The sequence below is a fragment of the Ochotona princeps genome, chromosome 5 (genome assembly GCF_030435755.1).
Source record: "Ochotona princeps isolate mOchPri1 chromosome 5, mOchPri1.hap1, whole genome shotgun sequence".
Taxonomy (NCBI): domain Eukaryota; kingdom Metazoa; phylum Chordata; class Mammalia; order Lagomorpha; family Ochotonidae; genus Ochotona; species Ochotona princeps.
In genome coordinates this window covers 84,941,543-84,953,970 of record NC_080836.1, presented here as the reverse complement: position 1 = coordinate 84,953,970, position 12,428 = coordinate 84,941,543, and the positions used below count along the sequence as shown (strand labels likewise).

The 12,428-nt window shown below is 35.7% G+C and overlaps 1 protein-coding gene across 4 annotated transcripts in view; it reads left to right on the top strand.

Annotated features, from left to right (window-relative positions):
• The window catches only part of ERBB4 (erb-b2 receptor tyrosine kinase 4), a 1,037,128-nt gene extending 1,032,107 nt beyond the window's left edge, over positions 1–5,021 (top strand). For all 4 annotated transcript variants that reach the window (XM_058664956.1, XM_058664954.1, XM_058664957.1 and 1 more), the window contains one exon: positions 3,074–5,021. In XM_058664956.1, the coding sequence (XP_058520939.1) occupies positions 3,074–3,519 (446 nt within the window). In that variant the 3' untranslated portion in view covers positions 3,520–5,021. The remainder of the gene's footprint in view (positions 1–3,073) is intronic.
• Positions 5,022–12,428: the final 7,407 nt, after the last annotated feature.

Below are 12,428 nucleotides of genomic sequence, written 5' to 3'. Positions count from 1 at the left end.
ATTTTTAACAAGATATTCAGGAGATGTGTATGAGCAGTCAACCTTGAGAAGAACTAACCAAACTTATCTAAATTAGAATATTTCAACCCAGTAGCACATCATAAGTTTTCAGAACTACTGCTTTAATGGGCTTCCTATGCAGATCATAAATATTTGAGTTGTTGGAAAAAAGTATATGAAGATCCTGATGGCACTAATAAAATATCTGGTCATCCTTTAAAAAGGTGTTATTTGAATAACATAGTTTTCTATAGGAAAATCTGATTTATTGTGTAACACTTTAAAAAAAATCGGAGATGTGACCTTTAATACCTATATGTGTATCTGTACCTATAGGTGTACACCTAAGCCTAACAGATTGTGACTTTACAAAGCATAGCAATGACTTTGTAAAGTTCTAGTAGAAATGTTAAACATATACATCAAAAAAAAATCAAAATTGAAACAAAAAGCCCCAAAGATCTTTCCTTTATGCTGATAGCAACATGAAATGGAAAGGACAGATGATTGTTATTAATAACACAATAAAACAATTATCTTAAGTGGTGAGAGCAAGCTATATTACATTATGAGGTCTATTATGACGCTATTTTGTACTTTTCTATAAGAGTATGCTCACTTACAGATGCAATTTATAGACTCCCTAAGTAAATATTATAAATAACTTGTTAAATCATATCTGTCGGGTCCAGCGGCGTGGCCTAGCGGCTAAAGTCCTCACCTTGAAAGCCCTGGGATCCCATATGGGCACAGGTTCTAATCCTGGCAGCTCCACTTCCCATCCAGCTCCCTGCTTGTGGCCTGGAAAGGCAGTTGAGGACGGCCCAATGCACTGGGACACTGCAACTGTGTGGGAGACCCGGAAGAGGTTCCAGGTTCCCGGCTTCGGATCGGTGCACACCGGCCCGTTGCGGCTCACTTGGGGAGTGAATCATCGGATGGAAGATCTTCCTCTCTGTCTCTCATCCTCTGTGTATATCTGGCTGTAATAAAATGAATAAATCTTTAAAAAAAATCATATCTGTCAAAGTATATAAAATCTTTAATTTAATGAAGAATTACTTTAAGCCCCTTAGTAACAACATGTAGGATTTCTTAAAACGTGGCCGATTACCCTGAAAGCAGATTCCTTTTTGGCAAGATTGTTTCTCACCTTCAAGTTATTTCTCCATATATAATCAGAGGACATGGATAAGTAGATTGTATTGAGAAAAGGTAATAGAAAAATTCTAAAGCAACCTACAAAGATTCACTATCAACTAGTCTAAAACTTTATCTCTCACTACTAAGATGCAAATTTCTGTAAAAGATTGTTTTAGGCAAAGTTTTAATATTGGTATTCCTATACTTGTGATTAAGAAGTTTGAGGAATCTAGTGGACCTGGTGCGATAGCCTAGTGGCTAAAGTCCTCGCCTTGAATGCGCCGGGATCCCATGTGGGCACCGGTTCTAATCTCAGAAGCCCCACTTCTCAACCAGCTCCCTGCTTGTGGCCTGGGAAAGCAGTCCAAGATGGCCCAGAGCCTTGGGATCCTGCACCTGCGTGGGAGAGCTGAAGGAGGATCAAGGTTCCTGGCTTCGAATCAGCACAGCTCTGGCTGTTGCAGCCACTTGGGGAGTGAATCAGCAGACAGAGGATCTTCCTCTCTGTCTTTCCTTCTCAATAAATAAAATCTTAAAAAAAAAAGCTAGAGTAATCTAGTAAGAAAATTAAATTCTGCCTCTCTTGGAAGTTCTTTTATACATTTTTCAAACAAAACTTATTGTTAAACAATAGTTTTACCATATTCTTGTGAGTGGCAATGAAAATGTAATACAATGTGAATTAGAAGACTTCTAGTTCTATGATAATTATATCATATATATTATTTAATATTAGCTTGCTATTTATAAAGTTGTAAAAGTAAGGGTTGCACTTCCTTTTTCACAAGATTATCATCAAATGGATAATGTTTAGTAAGTTGAATTTTCTTTAATTCATATTCAAATATATGATGCTGGGATATTCATTATTGCTTTTTAACTTGTACAAGTGATATTTATCACTTGATGGAATTTTTCTGGTCCACGTGTTGTTGGGCTAAGTATAGGTTTTAGAAAGTTTATTTTAGAAAGATTGTTTCTGAACAAAGACTTGCATCATCTCCACATTCTGACTCAAAAATAGGAATCACTTGGGGTTTGTGGTATGCAGTAAAAGGAAAGCACCAGAAAGGATCCGCTACATCTGTGTGTACATGTTTATATGCAATCTATATTACACACTAGAAATAGCACTAAGCTTGCAAAGAGCAGCATTAATTATCAGCATTATTTTATTTTGGGCTAATACTTATACCAGATGGGTTTGGTAGACTGAGCCATACAAAAATAGTCACTACTGGATGATTCAAGATACAAAATAGCTATTTAACATGATTCAAACTTAGTTTTCTTTTTTGGCATTATGATGGAATATGACAACAAATTTTGTAATTATACTTCCTTGTTAAACAGTTACATATAGAGCCAACGAAGGACAAGTTAGATTTGTTTCATCCTGTTCTTCCTAGATGCTCTCTTCCCTATGTATATAAGTTCTCTGGGAAGCATTCACAGGAAACAACACAGAGTAAAAATACTCTTTCTCCACTCTACTACCTCCTTGTTGCATGGAGCTAAATTATTAATCCTTGGGTTTATCATATGATTTACAAGAATTCTAACTAATCTAAATTTTTCTATCCCAATATGTAGTCTTAAGTTCTATTGTAAAGTACTGACTTGTAGAAACAGAAGCATTTAAATAACTAGCCTCATATGTTAGAGAGACCAATTCAATTTGAAGGAAAGAGAAATCATTTGAGAGATAGGAATTGTGATCCTCAGCTTGTTCCCTTGCTTTGTTATTGACATTTCTGGTCCACAATACACCTTTTCCACATGTTAAAAGTGACACACAAATAGCTATGTGGAAACAAGTTTGTGCTTTTCTTGTTCTCAACAAACATGCTAACCATTGTGTTTAGCCTTGATCTGATGACCACCTGTTTTTCAGAAAATATGTTAATTGATTATTTGTGTGTCCCTTCAGAATATCTGAATCCTGTGGAAGAGAATCCCTTTGTTTCTCGAAGGAAAAATGGAGATCTTCAAGCCTTGGATAACCCCGAGTATCACAAGGCTTCCAGTGGTCCACCCAAGGCAGAGGATGAGTATGTGAATGAGCCACTGTACCTCAACACATTTGCCAATGCCTTGGGGAACGCTGAGTACCTGAAGAACAATGTGCTGTCTGTGCCCGAGAAAGCCAAGAAAGCATTTGACAACCCTGACTACTGGAACCACAGCCTGCCACCTCGAAGCACCCTTCAGCACCCAGACTACCTGCAGGAGTACAGCACAAAATATTTTTATAAACAGAATGGACGGATCCGGCCTATTGTGGCAGAGAATCCCGAATACCTCTCTGAGTTCTCCCTGAAGCCAGGCACTGTGCTGCCTCCTCCACCCTACAGACACCGGAATACTGTGGTATAAGCTCAGCTGTGGTTTTAATGCAGAAAGACAAGCCCACTCCAGTTTCCATACTCCCCTCTCTTTCTCTGATGGTCTTCCTTCTATCCCTAAGGCCAGTAGTGTTGACATTTCCCTGTGGAGGATACAGAGATGCAATGATAGTTACATGCTTATATAATACAACTTGAATATTAGCAGGAAAGACTGAAGAGAAAGATAGGAGGAACAGTATCGTTTCTTCATTTTTCTGCTTGGGTTGGTTAGGAGAATGGAACAGCTAGAAAAGGACCAGACCACATGGGGCAGAACTGCCTGCAGTTATACTTGTTCTCAATTTCTTAATTTCTTTTTAATATAGAAGGTTGAAACACCTCTACTATCTGTTCCTATCTGTAGGAACTGATGCATACGTAATCCACACCCCTGGAAATCCTAATAAAGTTTCCATTAAAACAAAAGGAAAACCTTTCCTGTAATATACATCAGTACTGAGATAGAGTATCCAATGTCTTTTGACAACAGTTGTTATGTTGGTAAGTAAGAATGACCAACCCTGCTTTGAAAACATTTGAGTCTCTATCAAATTGTAAACTAGTAATTATATTTTAAAGTCTTTTATTTTCATATTGGTTTTGCTTTGGCTTGATCCTTATTTAACTTTCTTCCCTATTTTGACTCTTAAAGTTCCAATTGTAAAGATAGTTACATCAAAACTGCTTGACAGAATTTAAATAAGAAGTACTCAAGATGATGTAATGGCCACTGTTTTAATTATCAAGTCTTTCACGTTAGAAGAAGCCAAGATATTAATTCAATGAAACAGGAAGTCAAGTTTTCATGTTTGACGTTGTTGAAAATATCCTCTTCTCATCCTTCATATTCTTCAACATTTTCTTCTCCATAAAGTGATAGTACTTGGTAGGCAGTTAGTCGTCTAAATAAAAAAGGAAATTAGAGACAGTTCTTTGTGGTTCAAGAAAACTACTGAAACGTTTAGGGGTGGTTCAATGAGGGAATCCACTGAACTGGAAGAAACACTGGATTGGGTATGTCTACTTGGAAGATACTCAGAAATGTAGTTTGCACTGAAGATACGATTTTATTTGTTCTTTTTCAATTTTGGATTTTGAATGAAGCAATATGAAAGCAACCAGCAGATTAACTAACTTCAATACATTTTTTTTAAAAAGAGCTAAAATAAAGGAAGGCAATGATAATGCCAAACCGTGCAAATTAGAACTTTGGGCAGTATCCAGGAATGGCGGTGAGAGCGCCAGCACATGATCCACTGTGATATCACATTTGCTACCAAGAAAATGTGTTCAGTTTGTCTACTTCATATGAAGAGAACCAAGGATTGGCTTGAATTCTGTGGAATTTCTAATATGAGACTCTATTTATATTGAGTAGAAAATAGCTCTTTGCACAGAAATTGGTATAATAAAAAATATAAACATCCATGATTTATGGATAGGTATTTGGGTCAAAAGTTGTAAATAAAGACCAATACTCTTCTCATGTAATTATTTTAATATCCAACATACTGATCTTTTGATACTTATGTACTAACTTTTTGCTTTACATACTGCATTCTAGTTCTAGAAATATCTTGATTATGTATCATGTTGAAAGAATGATACATAATTAACCTACTTGACCTACTAAGTTGAGTGACAGGAAGAAAAGATATGGATGAGTCTTCATAAAAAGGTATATCAATAATTAGGATAATGAAATGTGTCTCTTTTCTAAGAAATTATGCCCAAATCAAGAATTTTTTCCTAAAAAAATAGACCTTCCTGATATTAAAATATTGATATCTACAAGTTACATTCAATAGCCTAAAAGAAATAAGTTAGAATAAACACCTCCATCGGTAAAAGCAGAGAGCTATATTTCTGTCTATTTTGGAAAAGGTAAACATATACATTTATTCATCCTTTACTTATTTCATTTATGTTCATTTAGCTTCTGCAAAAAGTGTTGTGTTATGTGAGCGATGCCCTGATAAAGTGGCTGGTATTCCTGACTTCAAAATGTTAACAGTCCAGGATATTTATTGGTAATGACATTTGAACTTTTTCGTGGGTTCCCTATTGCATGAGCTATTTTATAATAAGCTATCATAAAATCAGTTTTTTAGTGAGACATCCCTTTTGAACTCATTTGGGAAATGAATGAAAACTCCTTCAAGTTACAGAAATTAATAGGCTAGTTTTAGTGTTACTATCCAAACATAAACTCATCTAGAAAGATATTACTTTGTTAATTAATTGATCTATCTGGATTCTAATGTAAGCACTAAATCTGCGGCAGATCATGCTTGTTGGCTAAGAATTTGGAAGCCTTTGGAGTTGATCTCTTTTTAAGAGAGAAGTGAAGTCAATGGAGAGAAGGAAGAAGAGCAGAAGCCTAAGGATTGAGATTCTTTCTGGTAATGTTCGAACACAAAGTCCCCAAGCTTAAAGCTGTGCAGTGATTGGAGGATCACCATTTAACTTCTGAGAACTCTCCTAGCAATTGGGAAGGGGGCGGGGACGTCTTCAGAGAGAAGGGACCTGCCCTCGGTACTTAGGAGAAACTTCACATGAGCCTGCTTTCCTAGGTAAAGCTGCACCAAATCATCAAAACCGCACGCTTTCTGTATCCTCTGCCTTGACGGTTCCTTCTGTTGAACATATTCATGTGGTTTCTATTGGAATATGGAAGACAGAACCACTTACTTGGTAGGAGAAAATGAGCTTTTTAGAGTCAAGGAGGTAGTTAATTCTTCCTCCCAGGAACGTAAGATTCTTAGTAATTTCCCATTAATTACTGAAAATAAAATGACCAACAACGCTTCACAAAAGCATCACTGTATTATTCATTTTCTAAATGATTTGTGTAGTATGTATTTGATTTAAGTTGTTTTCAGGGTTCATTTTTGTTTTTGTTTCTTCCCCTAGGAAAAAAAAATGGAGACTATTTAAAAGGAAGAGGAAAAGAATTGCATTTGACAATAGCTGATTTAAGCTATTGTCAGACAAATTTGCCAGATTGGAAAAATAATCCTAAACGTGTTTTGGAATGTTAGTTTCCAAAGTCCACTTGTGTCATCGAAATATGCTGAAGCAGTTATATAATTTTGAGAAAAATTATATTAAAATCACACTGACCAAATTTTATAAATCAGCAAATATGTAGGTTATATTTGTCTTGGGATATCCCATCTTGATGCTTGAGAAAACTTTACAGTTAAATGGTTGCATAAAGTAATTCTTTCACAAATGAGAGAATCCTAGAAGCAGGTTACGTGTAGAACTGCAAAGCTTATGTACCACAGTGAGGGTCTTAGTCTACTGAACAGCTCTTTTCTGAATAATACTAGTAGCACAAATTAGAGTGAGATTCCTTTCTCCATTAGTATCCTTTAAACAGCATGAAAAATAACGCAAAATTCAAATTCTATAAAACTGTACAAACCTAAAATATATTCTTTTCTCATAGACCAATAAGAATGACTGACTTATCTGTAACTGGAGAGAAGTAATTTATGTTCTTTAAATGATATGCTGAGTGTGTTAAGGCCTCTTATGGGAAAGGCGTGGCATGACGATTGTGCATATTTCCAATGCTAAGGAAAGATTTAAAAATCCTGTGAGGCTCTGCTCATAGATGAAGCTTGAGAGATGATCATTGCTCTTTTTGAGGTGTCAAAATGAAAAGAAAATCAAAATTGTTTAAAGCTGACAGGAAAGAATGTAAATACAAGTTTTTCTAGAGCTACCTAATCTTAATTTTGAAACTTAAATTATTCATCCACCTATAATTGTTAATTATTTAGCTAGTTTATGTAGTTCATAAGGTAATAGAAAAGGTGATCATGAAAGCATGTATATATCTGGACAGAATCATGATACTGCTGTAAGATGTAGATTTAGTTAGGTTATCAGGTGTTAAATGACTTTGATATTATTAAATAGATCAAACTAGAAAACTAACCACAACGTATAATGTAACAAAATTAAATGTGGGATGTGGAAATGTAGGATGGACTTTTCTTACTAAAAATAAGTTTGCCATTTTAAATTGCTATTTGTTGGATTTAGCTGTAAGTAGGTATACATGGTGCCATTTGTGAGTTTGCTTTAAAGCATTACCATTAGTTTTTCCTTTATCTTTTTAAAATGTATTAAATGTGAAGTGATTTTTAATTTTGATTTGCAAATACCACCTTATAGAATTTAACAAGCAGATATGTTACATATAACTTTAAAGTAGGAGATCTTCAAAATGAAGTGAAGGAAATGTAAATCTTCTATTACCTTATGGAGAGACAAAATGAGCAACATTATTTAGTAAATGAACAAAATAAATTTAGTTCATTACACATTCTTTCTTTTTCCACTATGGCCTCTTTTACCAAAAACACTGAGGAGCTAGTTAACAGTTTTTTAATGCATAAATAAATGTGGAACAAAGCATGTCTAGCTAATGTATTACCATTCTTTTGGACTCTAGTTATTAGGCTGTTGATTTATTATGGAACAAATGAGAAGTTCAGGTGCGTAAGTTTCTAATTAAAAAAAAAAAAGCCAGATGGACTCACTTCTATCCTCTGTGCTCTGGGCAGAGAATCCTGCTCTGCTTCTGTTTGTGTTCATGGGCCTCGAAGTGTCAGCTTGAAGGACAGCCTTCTGGCCATGGCTGTGGGCTGGTTACCACTTAGCTAAGAGCAACAGGCAATATACAGGTGTATACCTGTATACCAGCCATTACTTTGAAAGATCATTATCAGTGGAGTCCTCATTATTATTGATATTACAAACATTCTTATAGTTCTGGGTGGAATTAGCAAATTTTGTAATGCCGCTTCAATAGGAGTTCTGTCTGCATTTCAATGCAAAGCTGTTGTGAGCACTAAGTCGGAAAACTCTTATATTTGAGTGGATATTTTGAAACACTATGGGCTGCTTGGTTCCTTTCATTAAAAGAAAAGTTTCCCTAAAATAGAAATTTCAGATATTCTGTTCAAGTAGATTTGGTAGAAGTGCAAAGCATGTGACTTGTGTCACTTTTGCCTCGCCTCATTCCCGGACAGGTGACATCTTGGGCAGAAAGAACTGCTCCAGAGTCAAGCACTAGAAAGACTCGAAAGCCCCAAGGCCGTGTTCTCACAAGCTTTCCTGTGGAAAATAGTCAACAGTCAGCTTTACAGATGTGTGATTACCTTGCAAGGGATCACAGAAAAATCCATTGAGTCCAGATGTCGGAAGAAAATTGCACCCCTACCATTGTCCCATTGGCTTAGGTTCCGGTTCTCTTTACTTTCTACCAGCCTGAGTCAAAGTGGCCCTCCTGATGCTGTCCCTTTCGAAAGCCATAGTGGATCCTTGAGATCCCAACCCTGTTTATGAAATACTGACAGCCTTTGCCCTCAGATGTCTGATTTTTTTAATCGAAAACCCTATCAGTTTGAACATTGGTGAAAGTATTTCTCAAAAACACTGCACAGAGAAAATCTTGCAACATTATAATTATGTTTTTCCATGAAGGTCAATCAGATGTTAGTAGAAATTGGAGATATGTTAGCCTACGATAGGTCTTGGAAGTCACAGATGTGTGTGCGTGTACATACCTTAGGTAGACTTTAGATTTAGTTTCTCCGGGAAAACTATACATATAACAAGGATATTTTTACCACAAATTTAACTTATTTACTTTATTTTATTTCTGATCACAAATGTTTTACAGCTGCTGTAATTTCTCTTTCTTTCCCTTCCTTTCTTTCTTTCTTTTCTTTCTTTCTTTCCTTCCTTCCTTCCTTCCATCCTCCCTCCCTCCCTCTCTCTTCTTTCTTTCTTTCTTTCTTTTTTTCTTTCTTTCTTTCTTCCTTCTTTCTCAGATTATCCAACTGAGTTGTCTTATCATAAAGGTAAAGACTATTCAATTTTGGGAACCACCTATACCTTTTTTCGGGTCATTCTTCCATCAAACAAATATGGGATGATTGCAGTTTCACTATAATGAAAATCCATGCTGAGAGAATGACTTTCTCTACTTTTGCTCTTTAAGGACACTTTTTTTTGGGGGTTGTGGTCCTGTGAGTTTGCTCTCATAGAAATATAGGAAAACAAAGTTTCATGTCTGTTGGCAATAGTCTAAATTGTCCAAACCACTTTGCCTTTACTACTGTTTTTATCCCTAATATGTAGATGCATAAAGGCCTTGTGAAGGAAGAAAATCATACCTCCTGTATGTTGACATAACCTGGTTCAAATCTCATGTCCAGATTTTTAGGTTAGTATGGGTTGTACCTTTTCCCTTAATGTGAGAGTCATTTTCCTGTATATTTCTGGATCTCTCAGGGGTTGGGAGGGGGGAGTGAGGGGACTACAAGTGTAGCACTCCAAGAACCCTTTTGGAATTACTTCAGTAGTCAGCTATGAGAGTTATTTTTAAATGTAGATATGTAATCTGTTCTTTCAAAGTAAGGTACTTTGAAATATGTAGCATAAACTGGTACTGCTGTTAATGGGTCGAATACTAACTGAGCAGCTGTGCAAGGGCAGCTAACTTTGAACACACTTCTCCCTGGCTGATGTGTCTCCATCTCATTTTATGGGCACCAGAGATCGCATTGTTGCATGATGAAACATGGTAGGACTAGTTCATCTCTTGAGCATCAATAGAAAAGATAATGAAATGAGGTCAACCTGCAAAACAGTTCCTAGCACAAAAAGAAAAGTTACATTAAGCCTTCTTTCAGTCATCTCATGCACACATCAAAGTGGTTTACTAAGATCAGCTTGCTTGATAAAGAGAGTCACTTTACCAAAAAAGCAGAGGCTTAAGGTGTTACACACATTTGCATCTGTTTTTTTTTCCTTGTGAACAGAAAGCAAGCCCTCTCTCCTGTGAAGTATTTTCAAAGGACAGGGGTGCAATAATATTTTTGTGGTAAGCCATCCATGTTTCATTTAAACCCCAGCATTCAAAGTTAGCTGCCTTTTTGAAATCAACGAAAAAAAAATACTACTGTATGTTTGAAAATGTGAATAGTATTTTTATAGCTTGTTAAAGACATGGCTAGTTGCATTTGTAAATAAGGATAATGTTGCTTTGATTTTCTTTTGTGGGCATCATTATTTGGAACATAATTGTCTCTAGGGTTGATTTGTATATAAGTAATTGGCTTGTAATTGTTTCCTCTTTGGTTGGAAGTTATCATTTTGACATGTGATTCTGTGTTCAGCACTATTGTGATGTGTTCAACCTCTGCACTCGCTTACACAATAGCATATGCCAATTGTGTGTGGTGTAATATTATTTTAATTTTTCTATTTTATTGATGAAGGATTATGCATTTAACACATGCTAACTTTTTTAATGTTAGGTATATTTTTAGTATAATTTCCCTTATTCTTTCTTCTCCTAAAGCCCTTCCCCCTGTTCCCTTCCTTTCCCTAATTTTTGTTTTTTTTTTTTAAGAATGAGGGATAAACAGCATTTTAACATTATGTAATTGGGTTTTTCAGTTTGTTCTCAAGGATCCTCTTTTGGCTCTTGGGAAAGAATTGTACCTGTACTAGGCAATTACAAAATGCGAACTGCTTTGCCTCATTCTGTACTGATCATCCCAGCTGAACAATTTGAAAACTGTTCTGCCTTTTTGTTACATGAATCTGTCAGAAATATATTTTTAATTTAATATAAATGAAATTCAATAAAATATGAAACAAATGTTCTCTTCTGTGGCAGCAATTTGTTATGAGATAAAAAACCATTTGGGGAGGAGAACATTTTTCTGGATTTAATAACCTGAAGATGTGAAATGGGATTATTTTTGCCTGTATTTACGAATCTCATTAGTTATACCTCAGAACCCTTTGCTTGTTTAGAATGCAACATATTCTGTTTGTGTGTGTGTGTGTGTGTGTGTGTGTGTGTGTGTGTGTTTGCCTTCCGACACATATGCCCATTGATCTGTACACCTAGTTGTCTGTTAAGACTACGTTTAGCTAATTGTGGTTAATTTGTTTTTTAGGTAATTAAAAATAAAATATTTCCAAGTTGGTATCCTATGACATTAATATTTTTATTTTTTTCTTTTTACCCTTATTGCAGTTTTAAAAATGGTTATTGGCAAATCCTTTCTTCAGAGTCTGAAATGTGTATATTATGTTGTGAAGTGAGTGGGAAATACGACCTTTGGTAGTGGACTACATGACTAATGACTGAGCCCACAGGACTATTTTATACTGACCTTAGGCTTTGGTGATACGAGTAAGCTCTGCCAATATCGTCTTATTGAACATGTTCTGTTTGGGGATTTTTGTTTTGTTTTGTTTTTTAAACTTGACATCATAGTACTGTCAATTGAAATAGGGAAGAGCCATCCTCTGAGATGATGCGTAAAACTCCCCAAGCCATGTTAGCATTGAGCCTCATCAAGGTACAGTCTCTTACAATTAGATATATGTCTACTTGCATTCTTTTGCAGAAATGCATTCTGTTGATTTTCCTTGATTGCTGGAATTCTGTTTTCTGTTACATCCTTCAGTTGTGGGGCCAGATGTGTTTATTTGTTCTCCTCTTTGTTGCTGTTGTTGTTTTGTATTTTTAGTGGCTGTTGTCTTATGTTAGAGCAAACATATGATATTTGACCTTTTGAGATTGGCTCATTTCCCTTAGCATGGTAGTCTCCAGTTCAGCACGTTTGGCCACAAGCAACTGTATTTCATTTTTTTTCAAAGCTAAGGAGATGTTCTGCTTAGAGATGGCTTATTATTCCTCCATGCCTCCAAAGCTTGAGAATTTCAAGACTCCAATCATCTCTCACTAGAGATTCTATTATTCTTCCAACTGGTATTGCAAATGATTTAAATGGAATCAATAGATAGTTTTTGTATAATATTTTGGAGTACATACTCTTAAACTCATTCAGCTGT